General features: G+C 38.6%; 1 protein-coding gene across 4 annotated transcripts; it reads right to left on the bottom strand.

Moving 5' to 3' along the window:
* Positions 1-2,733: 2,733 nt before the first annotated feature.
* LOC130926237 (zinc finger protein OZF-like) lies at positions 2,734-20,550 on the bottom strand. 4 transcript variants are annotated; one of them, XM_057851390.1, is made up of 5 exons: positions 20,447-20,550; positions 20,087-20,183; positions 15,653-15,941; positions 5,744-5,817; positions 2,734-4,479 (listed from the first exon to the last, which is right to left on the bottom strand). In XM_057851390.1, the coding sequence occupies exons 2-4, from the start codon at positions 20,135-20,137 to the stop codon at positions 5,762-5,764; spliced, it is 396 nt and encodes a 131-aa protein (XP_057707373.1). In that variant the 5' UTR covers positions 20,138-20,183; positions 20,447-20,550; the 3' UTR covers positions 2,734-4,479; positions 5,744-5,761. The 4 variants fall into 4 exon arrangements, with proteins under 4 accessions (XP_057707373.1, XP_057707372.1, XP_057707370.1 ...); XM_057851389.1 differs by lacking the exon at positions 5,744-5,817 and having other exon boundaries at positions 2,737-4,479; XM_057851387.1 differs by lacking the exons at positions 2,734-4,479; positions 5,744-5,817 and having other exon boundaries at positions 5,853-15,941.
* Positions 20,551-22,514: the final 1,964 nt, after the last annotated feature.

Here is a 22,514-nt window from a genome sequence, read left to right as displayed (position 1 = left end):
AAAAAAAAGAGGATCTATGTACAATAAAAGAACAATTAACTAACTTACATAGCAAAAGTCCACTAGCTTAAGTGCTATAAAATGCTAACGCTTTTTTTACAATGCTCTTAACAAATGGCTCAGCCACATATTCCCCATAAGCGGATTTTAAGGGGGGGCCAGGGCCACCCTGGTGGCCGAAAAGTGTCATTGCATGTAATTGACTTTCCTATATATATGTAAAAGTTGTAAAGCAATAAAACTGCTACAAAAATGAATGAAATGAACAAAAAATATATTTTTATATAGTGTATAAATTATTTTTTGGACAGATCATGTGACTGGCACCTTAGACAGTCATTTGCTTTGCATATAATTGAAAAAAAAATTCGGCAAGGGCAATTTTATTTTTCAAATGATTTTTTTCTTTGAAAATATTTGTTTTGATTGAAGCAACTTTTTTTGCAATTGAATAATTTAGACACAAACTTCCTACCTATAATATGGCCCAACACACAAAAAGGATTGTTTGAACCAAAGAACATTTTTCAATGAAAAATTAAGTGTTCAAATGCAAATTTTTCAATCTAAAATATTTTTTTGCATTCAAAAACTTTCTGATTGAAATTTTTCTTTTTTTGATTGAAGTGATTTTTTTTAAGCTACTTATTTTTTGATTTAATAATAAACACAAAAATGTCCAAGCCAAAATGTGGCCCAAACAAAAATCAACATTACTTCAATCAAAAAAGTTGCTTCAATAATTTTTTTTTTTTTTAAATCACTCAAAGAAAAATATTTTTGACATGTATTTTTTTGAGTTTCAAATTTATATTTGCATTCACACATTTTTTTTGATTGAAGCAACTTTATTGAATAATAAAGAGACAAATCTACCTCCATATGGCTCCGCCAGGGGATACAATTATTGACTGGAGTAACTACATTGGCACGACACCGGCGGGCGTACCATATTCAATAGATGACGATCTCGGCGAAAAGCATTGCCTAAGCAGCCTGATTTAGAATTCCCCTCATGAATGATGGGAAACAAAAACAACATATTGTCAACTTACAGTGTTATGATAAATATTCTTGTAAGTTAATTTTATTGCTAACACTGCGTTTCGAGGTCATCGACATGTTGTGCCCCCCCTGCCCCAAAAGTCAAACTCCGCCTATGATATTCCCAGAAAAAAATGGCTAAATACACCTTTAAACTAAATTAGGAATGCATTAAAAAAAAATCATTAGCTCAAACAAATATGTTGATCTTAACAGGGAGTAGATGGATTCAGCCATGTGAAATGAAGTAGACTAGAGGGCTGTGTATCCACCCAAATCAATAAATGCAAACACTTTCAAAACAAACCATTTAATTAAACGAATAATCAAAGCAGCAAAATTTGAGTCTTTTTTTTCCCCAAATCGAATACTCGAGTTAATCGATTAATCGTTGCAGCACTAATTCGAAACCAGAGCATTGGCAGTCATTCTGTCCGATTTCGGGGCGTTTACAGGTCACTTGCTGTTCATTTACAGGTCATTTCCTGTTGAGTTTGAGTCACTGCCTATTCATTTGGTTGATTCCCAGGTCATTTCCTCTTCTGTCACTCAAAATGAACAGGAAGTGACCCATAAAATACCCCAAAATCAACAGGAAGTAACTAAAAAATAAACAGGTAAATGACCTTAAGTGGCCTAAAATTACCTCATTGACTGGCATTGGCTGCCACTAACGGCCATAGACGTTCAATCCGTTTGAAGTGGGAGTGGGAATTCATTCGCTGCCATTCGTCGCGCACTACGACGTAACAAGAATGGCGACCTATCACTTAAAATAATTTTACCAACTTTATTTAAACAAAAACATTGAGGGGTTTTAATATCAAATTATTTTAACTCATACTAACATTTATCTTTTAAGAATTACTTGTCTTAAAAATAGAGGATCCCTTTAAAGCAGTGTTGCTCTGTTGACCACTTTAGTCACGTAGCTTATTTAAACTACTCTTGAGATTACGTTTAAGTACTTTTATGAAGGTATTTTTTTGCCTGATTGCATCTAGAGATGCACGATAATATCGGTCACCGATATTTATCGGCCGATAATGGCAATTATGACATCACACAGATAATCCAGATAAAACGAAATTCAACCGATAATGCAATCCGATAATTATATACTTGATTTAGCCTCCAAATGTGTGCAATCAAAAGTTTTGTCAAAAATTATCAAAAATTTTACATACATATTTGAATAGAATTATTGGCGTGACATTATCGGTTATCGGGTGGAAGGGGCAGGAAATTATCGGTTATCGGCATCGGTCGAAAAAGGTATTATCGTGCATCACTAATATAAACAAAACATGCTGAAAGCGCACGGTAGTACTTTGGGTGTCAAATTCGCCTCATGTAGCACGTTTCAGCAGTGTAAGACATTTTGGCAGAACAGCAGTAGCAAGTAAGGTGTCAGGCGGTGACCATGTAATTAAAAAAAAAAAAAAAAAAAAAAAAAAAAATCAACATATATATTAGGGCTGTCAAACGATTAAAAATTTTAATCGAGTTAATTACAGCTTAAAAATTAATCGTAATTAATCGCAATTAATCGCAATTCAAACCATTTATAAAATATGCCATATTTTTCTGTAAATTATATATATATATATATATATATATATTCTGTAAAATAAACTGTTGGAATGGAAAGATAAGACACAAGATGGATATATACATTCAACATACAGTTACTACTAGTTACTAGTCCTTATGTACATAAGGACTGTAGTGGGCATTTCACTCTACTGTCATTTAAATCTGTCTATGCTGTCCTCACTCCGAAGTGTCTACTTTTTCCAAAGCTAGACAGCTAGTGAACAATGCCTTAATAATTAGACTTCTTCCTTTTTCATCTGATTTATTAATAAAATGACCTCAAACCATTGTCCTCTTTAGACCGTCGTAAAACTACAAAAAAAAGTACACAAGCATTGCATTAGCAACAACGTTAGCTTAGCACGCTATACAGGTTCACTAAACAAACAAAAAGCGTCTCATACAAAAAATATAACATTTCGCTTACTAACATAATATGTACATTCTTTACAACAACCATACTTACGGACAAATCGTGTCCAAGGATCATATAAGCACAACATTACAAGGTAGGCGTCAGCCCGAGACGTCGTGCAGCCATATTGAACTGGCAAGAAAACAATAAACCATGTCGCAAAGCGACCACAAGAGTTCGCTGTTAGACAGCACAAAAAGCCTTGCTGTAAAACTTACCAAAAGGCAGAATACTGTCTGAGCGGGACATGTGCGTTAATTGCGTCAAATATTTTAACGTGATTAATTTAAAAAAAAATATATATAAAAAAATATAATGTCCTTTCTCGATGAATCTTTTACCACAAAATGTGCAGACAAAAGGCTTTTTCTCCAGTGTGTGTTTTGTTAACTGATACTTCAAACAAAATCTTTTATCGCAAAGAGAGCAGACGAAGGGCATTTCTCCAGTGTGTGTCTTCGTGTGTGTATTTAAATATCCCTTCAGGGGGAATCTTTTACCACAAAATTAGCAGACAAAAGGCTTCTCTCTACTGTGTGTTCTTGAGTGTCTTGTTAATTCATACTTCTTACAAAAACTTTTATTGCAAAGAGAGCAGATGAAAGGCCTCTCTCCAGTGTGTGTCCTCAAGTGTCTATTTAAATATGCCTTCTGGGAGAATCTTTTACCACAAGATGTGCAGACGAAAGGCTTCTCTCCAGTGTGTGTTCTTGTGTGTTTTGTTAATTCCTGCTTCGTGCAAAATCTTTTATCGCAAAGAGAGCAGACGAAAGGCTTCTCTCCCGTGTGTCTACTTGTGTGTTTTGTTAATTCCTGCTTCGTGCAAAATCTTTTATCGCAAAGAGAGCAGACGAAAGGCTTCTCTCCCATGTGTCTACTTGTGTGTTTCTTTAAATGTCCCTTGCTAGTGAATATTTTACCACAAATTTTGCAGAAAAAAGTTTTTTTATCAGAGTGTGTATGCTTGTGTATGATTAAATTTTCCTTGGTAGTGAATGTTATATCGCAGAGTGAGCAGGGAAAAGGTTTCCCATCCACGCATTCTTTTGTGTCGTTTTTCAGTGATGACTTGTTTAAGGATTTCGAAGCATCAAAGTCAGAAGAGTGGGACGTTACGTCGTCAGTGTCCAAGAGTGGTGCTAAGAGGTCGTCCAGTAGTGATTGTCCTTCTCCTTTTGTCGTCGGGTGTTGAAATGAGCTGTTGCTCCAATGTTCCTTTGTTCTGCTCTCTTCGCTTGGACCTTCAGCTTCTTCACTTTTTACACTGACAGTCATTGGAAACTTGGGGATTTCATCTTCCAGTTCTTCTTTAATGCAGGGGGTCTCTGGCTCCGCCTCCTGTTTGATGGAAGGCATATCCGACTGCTCCTGTTTAACGTGGGGGGTATCGTGCTTCTTAAGGTGAAGATCTTCCACTATGACGTCTGCGGGACACAGGATTAAAAAAAAAAAAAAAAAAAATCACGCTCTTGGAACGGAATGACTGATTTTTCATTCCTGTACAACTTTCCGAGTAGGAATTCGAGGATTTTGGTGTATTTTTTGTCCTAATATTATGATAAGATGGTGGATTAATCAGTCATGGGACAAAATGTCATCTCACACTTTGTGGAGTCTGGGCTGTGAAAGAATATTACCATATTGGCCCGGATATAAGACGGAGCTGATTATAAGACGACCCCTTCTTTTTCAAGACAAGTTTGAAAAAAGATTTTTTTGACCACCAAATTATTTTTTGTACACAAAATTACAGTACATCCGAAACAAATGATTACAACAATATATTTGAGAGAAAAATCATGTCATTTTGCCTAATTCAAATCTTAATATCTGAACATTTAAATATGTAAAGTGCAATCACATTCGTAAATGAATGCCTTCTGGTTTTTGAAATGTAAATAAACCAATCTATTGTGATAAAGTAAAAAAATTGCAATAACTACATTAACCATCAAAGTGAAGTCTAACTGTAACTGCAGTCTTGAAACAAATCTGAATAAGGAAAAACATTGCAATAAAATAATGCAAACTGGTTAAACTTGAGAGTAGCTGCGATCTGTCATGACAGAACATCGCTTCAATGATATCTGGCGCCATCTAGCGGCGTGAATGGGGAGAGTAGCTGAGATCTGTCAAGACAGAACATCGCTTCAATGGTATCTGGCGCCATCATGTGTCGTGAATGGGTATAATGTCTAGCTGTCCCGACTAGTCGACATAGTTGACGTCATCGATGACGTAAATCCGTCGACGAGCACAACATCCCGTCGACGGTTAATGAAGGGTTAGAAAATATATCCGTGGAAAGTTCAGAATCTCGGACGCTCTGTATGCAAGCGGGGAAAGCGGCAAGGGCACTTAGACGAGTTCATCAGGGTGGAGAACTGAACCCACAACCTCTGTATTGGGGGACAATTACTCTACCACTGAGCCACGCCACCCCGATATCATTGCAGTAAATGATGACGGCAACGAAAATATTTCATTGACAATATTTTTTTCATGATGATGAAGAGCTAAAAACATGTCCTGGACAACTGTAACATAGCAAGAGGAGTGTCAGTTTTTGTCTGACATTTCCTGTCATGTGTGGCGACATTTTTTTCTATTGTAAGTGTAGTGCATCAGCCTGCATCGTAGCAGTGTCTGAGTCGTGTGACATGTGCTGGCGGGGGGCGCACTGCTCACCGGGTTTTAGGATTTGCTTCAAAGAAGGCTGCACTCCTGGCTTGCTTGTTTTGAGACACATGCCGTTTTCTTATCTTGGCAAAAGAGAATACGTAATGTTGCTTTAGCCTTTAAAAGTCTGTGCTGGGTGAACATCACACACAAAATTTAGCTCGTAGCATTAGCATAGCGTTCACGTTAGCTTTAGCATTTAGTGTGGCGAGCGTAGTCTTAAACTCTGAACTTTGACATTCTGTTTGTGGTGGGTTTAATTCATTGAAAACAATGTACTGGTTTCCTGCCGAGTGAGTAATATCATGAAGTAGGGCTTTCTCCTTGTAGACGCTGAAATATGTGCTCGTCTGTCAACGTTTATTAACGTTGTTAGGAACCATAACATTGTTATTGTTAGGAACCTTTGTTTTTCCGCCGAAAACTTTTGAATTTCAGACGAAAACGTCTTGAGTAGGGCTGTCAAAATTATCGCGTTAACAAGCGGTTATTAATATTTTAAATTAATCACGTTAAAATATTTGACGCATTTAACGCACATGCCCCGCTCAAACAGATTAAAATGACAACACTGTGTAATGTCCAACTGTTACTTGTGATTAGTCGCCCTCTGCTGGCGCTTGGGTGTGAATGATTTTATGGGATTCAGCACAATGAGCATTGTGTAATTATTGACATTAACAATGGCGAGCTACTAGTTTATTTTTAGATTGAAAATTTTACAAATTTTATTAATATAAAATAGTTTTTTAAATATATTTTTCTTTTAATATAAAATTTCTATAACTTGTACTAACATTTATCTTTTAAGAACTATAAGTCTTTATCCCTGGATCGCGTTAACAGAATGTTAATAATGTTAATGCCATCTTATTTATTGTTATAATAAATACAGTACTTATGTACAGTATGTTGAATGTATATATCCGTCTTGTCTCTTATCTTTCCATTTCAACAATAATTTACAGAAAAATATGGCATATTTTATCGATGGTTTTAATTGCGATTAATTACAATTCATTTTTAAGCTGTAATTAACTCGATTAAAAATTTTAATCCTTTGACAGCCCTAGTTTTGAGTAATCGACGACTAAAACTACACAAAAACGAACACATTTTAAAATGACTAAAATATAACTACTGTAATCTTTGGACTAAAAGGCACACCTGACTATAAGCTGCCACTCAGCAAATTTGACATAAAAATGGTATTTACCGGTAACACTATTTGACAGCTGCGTCATAAGACCGTCATAATTATGACATGACACTGTCATGAGCATGAATGAATCCTTATGACAGATGTCATTTAGTGTCATCCGGCAATTTTTCTCACTTTTGAATGGATGTAAAAGATCCAAGATGGGCATAAATTGAGTCAGTGACCAAATTTGACGGATGACACTTCTGTCATAAGCATTTATTAATGCATATGACAGTGTCATGTCATAATTACGACAGTCTTATGATGCCGCTGTCAAATTCAGTGTTACAATTAACCCAAATAAATCAACAAATAAAAGACATTGGACTATAAACCGCAGGATTCAAAATCCGAGAAACAAAATAGCAGCTTATAATCCAAAAAGTACGGTAAGTATTTTCGTCCAAAAGACTCAAAAGGAATTAAGAGGGCTGTCAAAAACAATGCTATATTTCTAATAATTCATTGTAAGCACGATACCATTGTTTTCCAATTAAGTAAATTAATGCAATGCAAAGAGTACTGGTATATATACACCCTATATTTATAAAACAGAGTACTAAAAACAGTTCACAAAAAAGGAAATCAGTCAGTCAGTAATGAACAACAATATTTGATAGTAATCATAAAAAAAGTCCAGTAATTCTCCAATGAAGCAGATTTCAAATTATTACAATGTACAAGACGAAATCTTCCCGGAAACTATTCATATAAAATTTGGAAATTGGACAAACAACAACAAAAACAAGGGAAGCATCAAAGTATTGTCGACAATCAGAAGTAAAATTGTGAAAAGCAGTTAACCATAAGTAAATTAGATGTTCAGGATTTCCCCCTCCACATAAAAGATTGTGGCGCACTTTCTTAAGGCCGTTTCAAACTAACGGCAGCCTCATGTGAAGAGTTTAGCGGCAACCCAATCTTTGTGTATTTTTGAACGGACTTGCTCTATTTTCAGTGCGCAGCTGCTCTTACGTCAACAACGCATCCAATAGCAGAAGGGCAGGCGTACTTATATCTGAACTATCAGGCTGTTTCGGCAGACGGATATACAGTGCCCTCCATAATTACTGGCACCCCTGAAAAAGATGTGTTTTTTAGCTTCTAATATTTTTTTTGTAATCCAAATAATATGGGACCTAAACGGAAAAAAAGAGAAAAATCCAACCTTCAATACAAGTGCATTCATTCAGTGGGGGAAAAATCCCACATAAAGAAAAAATTATTTGACATCAAATAATGTCACAATTATTAGCACCCCTGGTGTTAATACTTTGTACAACCCCCTTTTGCCAACAAAACAAGGTCTGGGGACTGAGATGGCCATGGGAGGAGCTTGATTTTGTGTCTGGTGAACCATTTCTGTGTAGATTTGGCCATATGTTTAGGGTCATTGTCTTGCTGAAAGACCCAGTGACGACCCATCTTCAGCTTTCGGGCAGAGGGCAATAGATTTTGATTTAAAATGTCCTGGTATTTCAAAGCATTCATGATGCCATGCACCCTAACAAGGTTCCAAGGGCCTTTGGAAGCGAAACCAGCCCCACAGCATCACTGACCTACCCCCATACTTCACAGTGGGTATGAGGTGCTTTTCAGCATGCGCATCTTTCGTGGCACGCCAGACCCACTTAGAGTGTTTGTTGCCAAAAAGCTCAATCTTGGTCTCACACAAAAATACACTCGGTCCCAGGCTTCAACTTGGACCGTGTGCTTTGGTCAGATGAGACTTGTATTGACATTTGTATTGAAAGTTGGATTTTTCTCTTTTTTTCCCATTAAGGTCCCATATTATTTGAATTAAAAAAATATATATTAGAAGCTAAAAAACATCTTTTTCAGAGGTGCCAATAATTATGGAGGGCACTATACGTAATCACGGCCGACGAAACCTTGATAAATGCGCTTTAAAAAGTTTTGCGAGCTCTGGGACACTCAGAAAATGACTTTCATACCTCTCCTTGCTGAGCTAAATAGTACCTTTATGTGCGTTTGTGTGGAAATGTAGTTAAGGAACAACAACAACAAAACTATTCACCTTCTCACCGAAACTAGTAAAACTCCACACGTCTATTGTAATTTACTCCTTGAAATAGGAAAAGTCCCTGTATTCGTGTGGAACAATGAAAAATAAACGGATTGGTGCTTCAGACTATAATAAATATGCCTGCCGCTTTTCACTTCCTGACAGCGTGTATGTCAGGCTCCTCCAGTTTTGTGCGTGCCGTGGACCGCTCTGGACTGATGCTAGTGTGAAAAGGCCTCGGAGATTTAAAGATACATTGTAATTTTAAATTTGTAAAATTTAATGTCTAAATGAATATATATCTCATTATTTACATAATATTTGCCAAAGCTCATCTGAAATGGCACGTCAAATACAAATTGTTCCTTTACACGCCATATTGTGAAAATCACATCGGTTCTCTCGTTGCAAGCTTGCGCCTGACTACGTTGGCGCGGAGTTGGAAATTGGGATAAAAATCCTCAAAGTTATTTCGAGTTCATGAATGTACAGTAATTCTGGTTTAAGCCTGTTAAAATGACCTGAATATTGACATTGACATCATGTTTAAGTTCTGTATGGCTTGTTTGACCCGAAGCATCGCGTCCTAGCATAGCATTTGTTCGTTGCTGATGTCGCCGGTTGTAATGTCAGATGAGTTTTTTTGAAGTCTTTAGAAATAATTTGTCAACGGATGAGGGTCCGTTAACAGAAGGACTATTATTGTTGTTGTAATGTAGTATGTATTAGAGCCAAATAAAAGGAAAAATAACGACTGAGATGTAAGTCGTACTATTGCTACAAGAAAAAAAGTTGTTTCATTACGTAGGGGCATAGACTGCATTACCTGTTGACCTGACTCTTTGTCATTTTCTGCGTCATGCCTTACCGTCGGGGGCCGAGCTTGAAGCTTCGTTTAGTAATAGTCAGCCAAAGACGGCACACGGTCATGTCAAAGCAGAGTTTAAGCTTGGATTTTTGAAGAACTACGAAAGCTGTGCCACATACAAACTGTAAGGATTGTAAGGAGTGATTTGTTCGAGGATTCAAGGTAAATATATTTTTCGTACCATGCATGCATTTTAAAACGTGAAAAAAATCAATGGGAGAATGGGAACGGCTACAACATTGGCGTCATTCTTCGACATATATAAGTAAAATAGATGCTTAACTGCCCGGTTTTTAGCTCTTTGATCAAAGAATCGAGACACTTTTACGTCCATATCTATAAAGAATTCAGTGATTGAAGTAAAAAGCTCTTTGCTGCGGACTTGTTGTAAGGCGGCGCCACAGTGAACTTAAAGACGAGCCACACATTCGCCATATTTACGTAAAATACATGCTACCTGCACGGGTTCTTTTTTCCTTTAAGCAAGTATCGAGACTGTTTTACGTCCATATCTATAAAGAATTCAGGGATTTAAGCATTTATTCACAAGAATTTCAACATAAAAACCTCATTGTTTTGCTACTGCGGCCAAGTTGTATTTTGTATCCCTAGATTTTATTTTACACATTTCTGCGTCCATATTAAAAAAAAAACAATCAGCTTTTACGTTTTATTTTAAGTAATATTTCAATCTAATAACTTTCAGTGAAACACCATGGTCCTACACCAACCCCTATGCCGACGGCAACAAGCAGATCTTCGTCTACTTTTACCCCGTGCACCTTTGGAAGAACATCTACAGCAGCTTCTACAACAACAGCTGTATGGTGCTGCCCAGGTGTCCTGGGGCTGAAGTAAGTGGCAAGCATTGTTCAATTTATAAAAAAAAGTAGGGCTGTCAAAATTATCGCGTTAACGGGAGTTAATTAATTTTTTTAATTAATCACGTTAAAATATTTGACACGATTAATGCATGCACTGAATTACCAGCTCGCACATTGCCCTAAACAGATTACAATGAGGCCAAGAGAATGCCACCGGCCGCTTGGGGGCGGCGCCGTTCCATACTAATGTTATTTCTTCTAAACGTGGGAGAATTCGTAGTTGGGAGACGTTTATGCTGTATGCACAATGCAATGCAAATTGCTATTTGTGCTCCACACATATTTCGGTAAGTTTTCTCTCTTTTAGTGGCAATTATGTGTCTCTTGTTGTATTTTGGGTAAGATATGTAGAGAGATATGTATTTTATAAAGGCGAGTGGACACAGGCGTTCTTTGGACCGCGCCGTTTATTGGCATAAGCTTCTCCTTCACAACAAACATAAGTATCGTTTAGTGAAAGCACAACAAAAATAATATGCCTATCTCTCTCAAAAAGAAAAATATGTTCACAAAAAGAAAAGCACTTCAGTTTATAGTAATGAGGCCCTATTCTCACAGTTAAACAACAATGCAAAATGAACTGGCATTCCATATCAAAATAGCTATGCAAAATACACGTAAAACTTACTCAGACTTTGGTCACTCTATTCGTATTATTATTATATTAACTCTGCTTTTGATTGAAAATTTTACAAATTTTATTCAAACGAAAACATGAAGAGGGGTTTTAATATAAAATTACTATAACTTGTAACTATAACATTTATCCGTGGATCACTTTAACAGAAAGAATGTTGATAATTAATTGTGGATTTATTGTTAAAATAAACAAATACAGTACTTATGTACAGTATGTTGTATGTATATATCCGCCTTGTCTTATCTTTCCATTCCAACAATAATTTACAGAAAAATATGGCATATTTTATAGATGGTTTGAATTGCGATTAATTGCGATTAATTACGATTACTTTTAAGCTGTAATTAACTCGATTAAAATTTTTAATCGTTTGACACCCCTAAAAGATTACTCAAAACACCTATCTTTCTAAAACAAACATGTGTTTTAGGAGCCTGAGAGGATGAGGACGGCACGATTCTTGAGCGGGAAGGTGCTGGCCAGGTGGGAAATCTACAAGTCTGTCAAGGCCGGCTACAAGTTGACTCAGAAGGTGCTGGCGCACGCTTCGATCGTGATGCAGAGAGTCTGGCTCATCGTGGCGGTCGTCAACACTAACACGGTCGCACGGGCAAGGAGGAACACAGAGCCGACATCCTGGAGATCATACAGGGGACAAGGGAGACCTGGAGACGAGCCAGGCTGTCTCAAGCGGCCATTTCTCCCCATGGCCCACATTGCGTCCTTTAGAATGTCGCTGTGGGACTCCCTGCTGGAGTTCCTGGCGGTCCCTCTTCAAGTGTTTTGGTGCGAACTTCCCCAAGGATGTGACTTCAGAAGCGAGGAAGAACAAGTCCTTGGAGTGGCCGGCCGGCAGGAAAAGGAGCCCAGTCGAGGAGGGCAGAAAGGAGATGGCGAGGAACAGGGACTTGTACAAGTCGAGGTGACCAGAAAACGCAAGGCATAGAAAAAGGCTATGTAATTGTTGAAAGACGAGGCCCACATCCTGGTAACACCACATCGATTATTTGCACTGCCTGAATTATAGGACTATCTCATACGCATTTTATTTTTACAGTATGTTTATTTAGATTTCAAATTGCACGTCACTTTTGAGATTTTAACTTATCCTGCACTGTAAAGGGATGCGCCACAATTTCATTGTATAACTGTATCATGATAATAAAGGGCTATTCTATGAGTTGTGATTGTATATAGAATTCATTAATAATCTATTTACATTTTATAATGTTTTCCGCAAGTATTAAGTTTCTAATGTTAAATTGAGTGATTTTTTAGCTGTTGAAGACTTGCAGTAAATAAAAAAAATTAAGTGGCCATTTTGGTCAAAAACTTATATACAGTGGGGCAAATAACTATTTAGTCAACCACCAATTGTGCAAGTTCTCCTACTTGAAAAAATAAGAGGCCTGTAATTGTCAACATGGGTAAACCTCAGCCATGAGACAATGCGGAAAAAACCAAAACAAATAACATTGTTTGATTTTTAAATAATTTATTTGCAATTCATGGTGGAAAATAAGTATTAAGTAAAATAAGTATTTGGTCAATACCAAAAGTTCATCTCAATACTTTGTTATGTAACCTATGTTGGCAATAACTGAGGCCAAATGTTTTCTGCAACTCTTCCCTCGGTGTAAAGAAATAAACTGTGGGAGCAATTAATAGAAAATGGAAGACATACAATACCAACGATAATCTCCCCGATCTGGGGCTCCATGCAAGATCTGACCCCGTGGCGTCAAAATGATAACAAGAATGGTGAGCAAAAATCCCAGAACCACACGGGGGCCACCTAGTGAATGACCTACAGAGAGCTGGGACCACAGTAACAAAGGCTACTATCAGTAACACAATGCGCCGCCAGGGACTCAAATCCGGCACTGCCAGACGTGTCCCCCTGCTGAAGCCATTACACGTCCAGGCTGGTCAGCAGTTCGCTAGAGAGGATTTGGATGATCCAGAAGAGGACTGGGAGAATGTGTTATGGTCAGATGAAACCAAAATAGAACTTTTTGGTAGAAACACAGGTTCTCGTGTTTGGAGGAGAAGGTATACTGAATTGCATCCGAGGAACACCATGCCCACTGTGAAGCATGGAGGTGGAAACATCATGCTTTGGGGCTGCTTTTCTGGAAAGGGACCAAGACGACTGATTTGTGTAAAGGAAAGAATGAATGGGGCCACGTAACGAGAGATTTTGAGTGAAAATCTCCTTCCATCAGCAAGGGCATTGAAGATGAGACGGGGCTGGGTCTTTCAGCATGACAATGATCCCAAACACACAGCCAGGGCAACAAAGGAGTGGCTTCGTAAGAAGCATTTCAAGGTTCTGGAGTGGCCTAGCCAGTCTCCAGATCTCAAAATCTGTGGAGGGAGTTGAAAGTCTGTGTTACCCAACGACAGCCCTAAAACATCACTGCTTTAGAGGAGATCTGCATGGAGGAATGGGCCAAAATACCAGCAAGAGTGTGTGAAAAGCTTGTGAAGAGTTACAGAAAACGCTTGGCCTCGGGTATTGCCAACAAAGCGTACATAACAAAGTATTGAGATGAACTTTTGGTCTTGACCAAATACTTATTTTCCATCATGAATTTCAAATAAATTCTTTAAAAATCAAACAATGTGATTTTTTGGGTCCCCCCCCCACACACACACACACATTCTGTCTGTCATGGTTGAGGTTTACCCATGTTGACAATTCCAGGCCTCTCTAATATTTTCAAGTCGGAGAACTTGCACAATTAGTGGTTGACTAAATACTTATTTGCCCCACTGTATGTGATTATGTCCGAATTTTGTGCATCTAGTGTAAAATCTGAGACTTTTATAGCCATTTTAAGTTTTGTTACACTTGTATAAAAAATAATTAATCAGGATTTTATAAGGGATCGACTTTAAATTTTTTAACGCCACTGCTCATGGAGACTCATATATGGCTAAGGTAGCCTGTTTTGGTTTTAGGTCGGTAGCAGCTTTGGTTTTGAAAATATTTTAAGTTTTTGAAAATAGGCCCCCTACCGATTGGCCGCGATCCCGTGTCATGTCAAAAGGTTATGAAGTCTATGGCAGGGGTAATGTAGCTGTAATCAGCTACGCATTTGACGTACATGTGCCGTAGCTGAGAGCCTGGCTAATGAAATATTTCAAATAGCTATTTGTTACGGTTGTTCTTGGGGGGGAAAATATTTGGAATAAAACCCTCATTTTTCATGATATGAAGCAATTTTGCCAAGGCACAACACGTTGAAGCTGACCCGACGCCAATGCAGTCCACCAGCACAGCTTCAAAAATTCCTAGGGGAAACCCGGGTGTGTCTTCTTGCGGGATTGTTTAAATCTTCCTTCCGGGTAAATATTTTTTACCACAAACTGATCAGGGAAAAGGATTTTCCCCTGTGTGTACACTTGTGTGACGTATTAATTGTACCTTCTGTGTGAATCTTTTACCACAATATGTGCAGAGAAAAGGCTTTTCCCCAGTGTGTGTACGCGTGTGTGTTTCTAACGCTTGCTTACGACAAAATCTTTTACCGCAAAAAGAGCAGGCGAAAGGCTTCTCTCCGTTGTGTGTGATTGTGTGAATTTTCCAATCTGCCTGCGTGAGATATCTTTTATCACAAAGCGCGCAGGTAAAAAGCTTTTCTCCAGTGTGTATGATTGTGTGTTTATTTAAATGTCCCTTTTCGGCGAATCGTTCACCACAATATGTGCAGACAAAAGGCTTCTTCTCCCCAGAGTGTGTTTTAGTGTGATTGATTAAATCTCTTTTCTCGAAGAATCTTTTACCACAATATGTGCAGACAAAAGGCTTCTCCCCCGTGTGTGTTCTTGTGTGTCTATTTAAACTTCCCCTCTGGTTGAATGTTTTACCACATAATGTGCAGAGAAAAGGCTTTTCCCCGGTGTGTGTAAGCATGTGTGCTTCTAACGCTTGCTTACGAGAAAATCTTTTTTCGCAACAAGAGCAGGGAAAAGGCTTCTCTCCACTGTGTGTCATTGTGTGTGTGTTTAAACTTCCCTTATTCGCAAATTGTTTACCACAAGATGTGCAGACGAAAGGCGTCTTCCCGATGTGTGCATGCATGTGTGCTTGTAAGTGATGTCTCTTTGAATATGTTTTATCACAAAGTGAGCAGTTAAATGGTTTCCCAACCGCTTTTGTGTCTCGTTTCAATAATGACTTGTTCAAGGATTTTGAAGCATTTTGGTCAAAGTCTTTATCCTCCCCATCAGTGTTAAAGTCAGAAGAGTGTGACGTTACGTCGTCACTGTCCGAGAGCGGCGCTAACAAACCGTCAGGTTGCGATCGTCCCTCTCTTTTTGTTGTCGGGTGTTGAAATGAGCCGTCGCTCGAAGGTTTCGCTGCTCCGCTGTTTTCACTTGGACCTTCGTCTTCTTCACTCTTCACACGGACAGTTATTGGAATGTTGGCGATTTCATTTTCCTGTTTTTCTTCTTTAATGCTGGGGGTCTCTGGCTCCGCCTCCTGTTTGATGTACGGCATCTCCGACTCCTCCTGTTTAATGCGGATGGGATCGTGCCTCTGAGGGTGAAGCTCGGTCATAGTTACGTCTGCAGGACACTGGAAATGGAAAAATATCACCTGATTTGCTTTGTTCAGTCTCCCGCCGGGATTTTCATGTTGTATATATTTTTTAACCAACACTAAGGCCTTGTTCAGACTGGCAGCCAAAATCTGATTTTTAGCCCATCTAGATTGTAAAGGCTGTTTCAAACTAGCGGCAGCCTAGTGTGAAGGGTTCAACCTGTCTTGTGTTTTAGTTGCATAAACATTACCTTATCTTACCTCACAGCAGAGGTTGCCCTAGACTTTTTCGTTGTCTGTCATTTTGACTGACAGGGTCATAAAAATCCGGTCATAATCGTTTTGCTTTGTTACTCAACATATTATCATATATAAAGCATATCAAAAAATAAGTTAGAGGGCTGAAAATTGTCAAAAAATGTCAAAACATGTTTAAGTTCAAAATGGCACCATCCACAATTTCAGAATTGGTATTGTCATTATTATATGTGGGGGGCCTACTTTTTTGTGACGCAGCGAGTATAACGCCAACTTTCATCCCCATTGACTCCTATTATAAATCCCAATTTTTCATGTTTTTTGATGCACTGCCACCTGGTGTGTGAAAGTGCATTTCCTACGATTACACGATTTATGGCTTCAGCGGGGTGTCAACTGAAACGAGATTGTAACGAATCCTGGATGAATATCTTAAAAACAAAAAATCCAGCAGGGGACACTAGAGTGTTATTTATCATTTTTCTTGATTGATCCCTCATTGTCAAACGCATTTACTTACAAACAAAAAAACAAGTTTTCATGTTGAGCTTTGATCGAACGGGCCAGTGTGTGGACTCACGAAAACTTGTGAGTGGGTGTGTGCACGTGCGTATGTGGGTGTGTGTGTGCGCGCACGCGCACGTTGCTTGTTCAATGGGACAGTATGAGTTGACTTTTGTGACGTTTGACTCTATGACGCGAGAGTGGGAGAAATCGTGTGCGTTTGTACATGCACGCGCACTCTCACGTCACCGAGCGTGTGCGTATGTGCGTGTGCTTGTACTTTTGCGTGCAGAGGTCTGCAGAAGGCGGCTTTGAATGTACTTCAAAGCACCTTGTCTGCAGGGCGCAAAAAGGTGTTTGATGTGAGACTGCACCGTGAGAATTAATTCAAAATGCAGTTGTTTATTGAACCTCAACTATTGTTGGGATTTTGCGCTTTTTTGCTCCAGTACTGCAAGAGGGGTAAATTTTTTTTTTTCATTTTCAGATGTCACAAGTAAAAAAATATGCAGAAATGACTTAGTTATCAAAACCTCAAGAGGGCGCCAGGCTTCATCCCCAATACTGCGAGAGGGGTAAAAATTTGGAAATTGCCATTGTCAAAAAAATGCTGAGTTCCAAAAAATTTTTGATGTTATAATTTATTAACATATTCAAAGCTCTAATGACCTGATATCAAATATTCCTACTTGGATTTGTTTTTATATATTACATACAACGTTGTTAGTTTTGTTCATAGCACACTATTGCTTTTATTGTCCATAGAGGGCATAAAATATATAAATAAATAAAAACTATATACGTATTGATAGGTCTGATGCTAGTGAACATTTTGAGATGTCGCAAGTAAAAATATATTCAGAAATGACTTAGTTATCACATCCTCAAGAGGGCGCCAGACTTCATCCCCAATACTGCGAGAGGGGTAAAAATTTGGAAATTGCCATTGTCAAAAAAATGTTGAATTCCCAAAGAATTTTGATGTTATAATTTATTAACATATTCAAAGCTCTAATGACCTGATATCAAATATTCCTACTTGGATTTGTTTTTATATATTACATACAACATTGTTAGTTTTGTTCATAGCACACTATTGCTTTTATTGTCCATAGAGGGCATCCAAAATAAATAAATAAATAAATCAAAAGTATATACGTATGGATAGGTCTGATGCTAGTGAACATTTTGAGATGTCGCAAGTAAAAAAATATTCAGAAATGACTTAGTTATCACACCCTCAAGAGGGCGCCAGACTTCATCCCCAATACTGCGAGAGGGGTAAAAATTTTGAAATTGCTATTGTCAAAAAATGTTGAGTTCCCAAAAAATTTTGATTTTATGATTTATTAACATATTCAAGGCTCTAATGACCTGATATCAAATATTCCTACTTGGATTTGTTTTTATATATTACATACAACATTGTTAGTTTTGTTCATAGCACACTATTGCTTTTATTGTCCATAGAGGGCATTCAGAATAAATAAATAAAAACTATATACGTATGGATAGGTCTGATGCTAGTGAACATTTTGAGATGTCGCAAGTAAAAAAATATTCAGAAATGACTTAGTTATCACACCCTCAAGAGGGCGCCAGACTTCATCCCCAATACTGCGAGAGGGGTAAAAAGTTTGAAATTGCTATTGTCAAAAAATGTTGAGTTCCCAAAATTTTTTGGATTTTATGATTTATTAACATATTCAAGGCTCTAATGACCTGATATCAAATATTCCTACTTGGATTTGTTTTTATGTATTTCATACAACATAGTTTTGTTCAAAGCACACTATTGCTTTTACTGTCCATAGAGGGCATTCAGAATAAATAAATAAAAACTATATATGTATGGATAGGTCTGATGCTAGTGAACATTTTAAGATGTCGCAAGTAAAAAATTTTTTTAGAAATGACTTAGTTATCACACCCTCAAGAGGGCGCCAGAATTCATCCCCAATACTGCGAGAGGGGTAAAAATTTTGAAATTGCCATTGTAAAAAAATGTTGAGTTCCAAAAAAAATGTGATGTTATAATTTATGAACATATTCAAGCCTCTAATGACCTGATATCAAATATTCCTACTTGGATTTGTTTTTATATATTACATACAACATTGTTAGTTTTGTTCATAGCACACTATTGCTTTTATTGTCCATAGAGGGCATCCAAAATAAATAAATAAAAACTATATACATATGGATAGGTCTGATGCTAGTGATCATTTTGAGATGTCGCAAGTAAAAAAATATTCAGAAATGACTTAGTTATCACACCCTCAAGAGGGTGCCAGAATTCATCCCCAATACTGCGAGAGGGGTAAAAAAAAATACTGCACAAGGGTTAAACAGTTGATTCGCAAAATTAAATGAATTGAATTTAGTTTAAAGCTGCTGATACAGAATGGGGACTTGAGTATTTTATTTACTGTTTTAAAATGTTAACTTGATACTGAAATAGTTGTTGATTTAAACCTGAGAGGCTTTTTATACAATTGTTATAACTAATGCACGAAACATTAAAAGCATCTCATAGCTTGGGGGATTTGTGGGATTTTCCACTGAGGTTGTTGGTGTGTTTGCTTTTTTAAGAGAGTTTAAAATATTATTTGCACGTTTTACTGACTGACTATGCCAGTTCTGTTTGTTATTTATAATGTTTTGTGTTTGTCACTGAATGAACAGGTCAGTTTCTTGTTACCAACCGTTGTGTTTTTCAAACTCACCTAATTCAGCTGGCTAGTTGTTATCAAAAGTACTTAAACCTTTTTCAACATGAGTCTGACAACTAAGTAAGGAGGCTAAATAACTAAACTTTAACACATGCTCAGATAGGTTGTATCGGTATCGGCTGTATCAGTATCGGATCGGAAGTGCAAAAACCTGGATCGGGACATCCCTAGTCACCACCACGTGCTCTTGATAAACGAGCTTTCTTGGAAGTTCGGGACCCTCGAAAAATGGGTGTCACGCCTCCACTTGCTAAGCTAAATGAGATCTCAATGAACGTTTGTGTGGAACTGTAGTTCAAAACAACAACAAAAAAATTATTCAGTTCTCGTCGATACTTGTAAAGCTCTTTACAAGGCTATTACAATCCGTCATACTCCCTAAATGAGATTCGCTGTTTTCTTGTGCAACAAGTGGAATCGATTGAGAGCCAGGCGAGTGGGCCAAGTCCTAGCGTCTACGAGGCCGTGCACAGTCGTTCCCGGCCGGATTAAACAGCGACTGGCAGAGGGCAAATCATGGGGGAAAAAATGAGACAAAAAGAATTGGTCGTGCAATAAAATTATTGTACTAAACCACGGCAAATGCACATGAATGCATTTAAATACTATATTTGTCACAATCACTGATCACATCAATGCAAGTTTGAAAATGCATTAAAAGTAAAACAACTCATGCCATGATCTTACCCTCATTTTCTTGTTTTCCAGTTGCTCCTCATGGCCTTGATTTCCTCTCATCTTCGACGTCTCTATTCTTTAGCTTGATGTTTTTGATTGCGTTGGCCTTTAAAACAAGTCGAAAAGCGTCTCGTGCAATTGAATATAATCACTCTAATGTTAACCGAGCGACCACCCCCTAGCACAAAATTTTAAAGCGGCATTAAGCTAAAGGAATCGAAATGCGTTCACGTGTCTTAGCTAGCGAGCTAAGCTAAACAAAAACAAAGTTAAGTTAGCCTGGAAAGCTTCAATATAAAGCCAAACGACCTCCACTAAACTTTAAGATGGGACGTGTTAGTCCACTCAATTCTTAATTTTGGTACTTACCCAATGAGAACACGTTGAATGAGCTCGTTTGTTTCGGAGAAGGGAACACGAGAGGATGGCAAGTCCCAGATAGGTAAAGAGAGAGCGCTTCCGGAGCAATGGTTCACTGAAAACTACGTCTTCTTCTTCTTCTTTCTGTTTATTGGCAGTTTACCCTTCGGTGCCGTGGGGCATTACCGCCATCTACTGGACCGACGGTTCAGCACGAGATCAGGCAGTTACAGACTAGTGAAACACACCCAGAGTGTAGACAAAACTTAAACCAAAAAATTGGATAAATTAAACACTAACAAACAAATTAAATACTAATGAATTACCCTCTTCCTATATCTTATCAAACAGCCCTGTGTCTTTGAGAAACTTTATTAGCCCTTTTTGAATATTGGCACTTTTCATCAGTAGAACATTTCGCACCCCAAATGCCTCTTCTGCCTGGTCCAGCACCATTCTGAACCGATCCCTATGCTCCCCATACTTCCCGCATACCATTAGAATGTGTTCAACCGTTTCATGCTCTCCACAGTGTTTACATTTCCCATCTTTGTGTTTTCCTATCCTATGCAACGAATCATTTAGCCCCGTGTGCCCTATCCTCAGTCGACTCAACACCACCTCCTCCCTCCTGCTTCTCCCCAATCTCCATCCCACACCCACCTGTGACTGTATTGAGAACAAATGTCTCCCCGTTTCTTGTGCTTCCCAATACCCTTGCCACCTCTTTTGTATGTAGCCCCCAATTATGGATTTCCCTTCCGCTCTACCCAGGACGCCCCGCCTTTCTATCCCTGGTGCTCTCAGCGATTGCTTGGCCAGGATGTCCACCACCTCATTTCCCCTCAATCCCCACGTGCGCCGGGACCCACACAAACTCCACCCCGAGCCCACCTTTCTGTGCTTCATACAGTAGCCTGTACAACTCAAATACTAAGTCAAGTCTACTGGACTTCATGGTTAAAATACTCGTGAGCGCTAACCAACTGTCTGAAGCAATCACTGCCAATTTTATCCCATTGGTTTGAACCCAACCAAGTGCCAGTATAATTGCTATTATTTCCACTGCATAAACAGACAAGTGATCTGTACACCTCTTTTTAATGTCCACCTTGTAACTCGGCACATGTACCGCCGCCCCAGTACGTCCTGTTTCAGGATCCTTCGACCCGTCCGTAAATATCATAACGCGTTGCCCATACCTCCGTCCCAGAAACTCCTCGGCCACCATACCCTGGTTTCCCCTCTCCCGGATCACCTCCCTGATTTCAAAATTTACCACTGGCATCCTGAATTGCCAGGTCGCAACACTGGACACTGGTACTGTTTTGCTGAACTCCAACTGTCTAAGCCCCGCCAGTTCTGCCACTGCGTTCCCCACCTCCCTGAAGGTCATCTTCTGTCGATTTATGACCTCCCAACTGTCCATCAGCACTTTCTTTACTGGATGTGTGTCACCATGGCCCCTTACATTCACCCAATACGCAAGCATAATCTTCAATCTTCTGAGTCTTAAAGGGAGCTCCCCCATTTCCACCTGCACTGCTGCGACTGGGGATGTTCTGAAAGCTCCACTGCAAATTCTGAGACCGTGCGCTTGTTGCACCTCCAGCTTTCTGAGGTGGGAGTTCGCTGCCGAGGCATAAGCCATACACCCACAATCTATAGAAGACCTCATGATCGCCCGATATATGTTGAGCAAGGCAGCTCTCGCTGCTCCCCAATCTCTCCCTGACAGGTACCTCAATATGTTATTGACCTTTTTACATTTTTCCTCCAATCTATCTATATGCTGTGCCCATGTAAGCTTTTCATCAAACCACATCCCTAAAAACTTCATGCTTTTTAGCTGTTCAATTACTCGTCCATACAACACCACCTCCCTATGTCTCCCATAGAAGCATATTGCCTGCGTCTTCACAACCGAGAACCTAAATCCCCCTCTGTCCGCCCACTCCTCAACCTTATTAAAGGGTATGTAGCGGCAAAGGGGGTGAGAGACATCAATAGAACCGTTATGTGCCAAGATAACAAATATTGATAAAGTTAACAAAAAAATCAATCACATTAATGAGCA

Source organism: Corythoichthys intestinalis, chromosome 1 (assembly GCF_030265065.1).
Source record: "Corythoichthys intestinalis isolate RoL2023-P3 chromosome 1, ASM3026506v1, whole genome shotgun sequence".
In the NCBI taxonomy this organism is placed as follows: Eukaryota; Metazoa; Chordata; class Actinopteri; order Syngnathiformes; family Syngnathidae; genus Corythoichthys; species Corythoichthys intestinalis.
This window is presented reverse-complemented; position numbering and strand designations above follow the sequence as displayed.

Excerpts from the sequence above, each read along its gene's own strand:
- LOC130926237 (XM_057851387.1), bottom strand. The coding sequence starts at position 20,137 with ATGAGAGGAAATCAAGGCCATGAGGAGCAACTGGAAAACAAGAAAATG. Across the intron at positions 15,942-20,086 it reads TGGAAAACAAGAAAATGAGG|TGTCCTGCAGACGTAACTAT; the intron begins GTAAGATCATGG and ends TTCCATTTCCAG.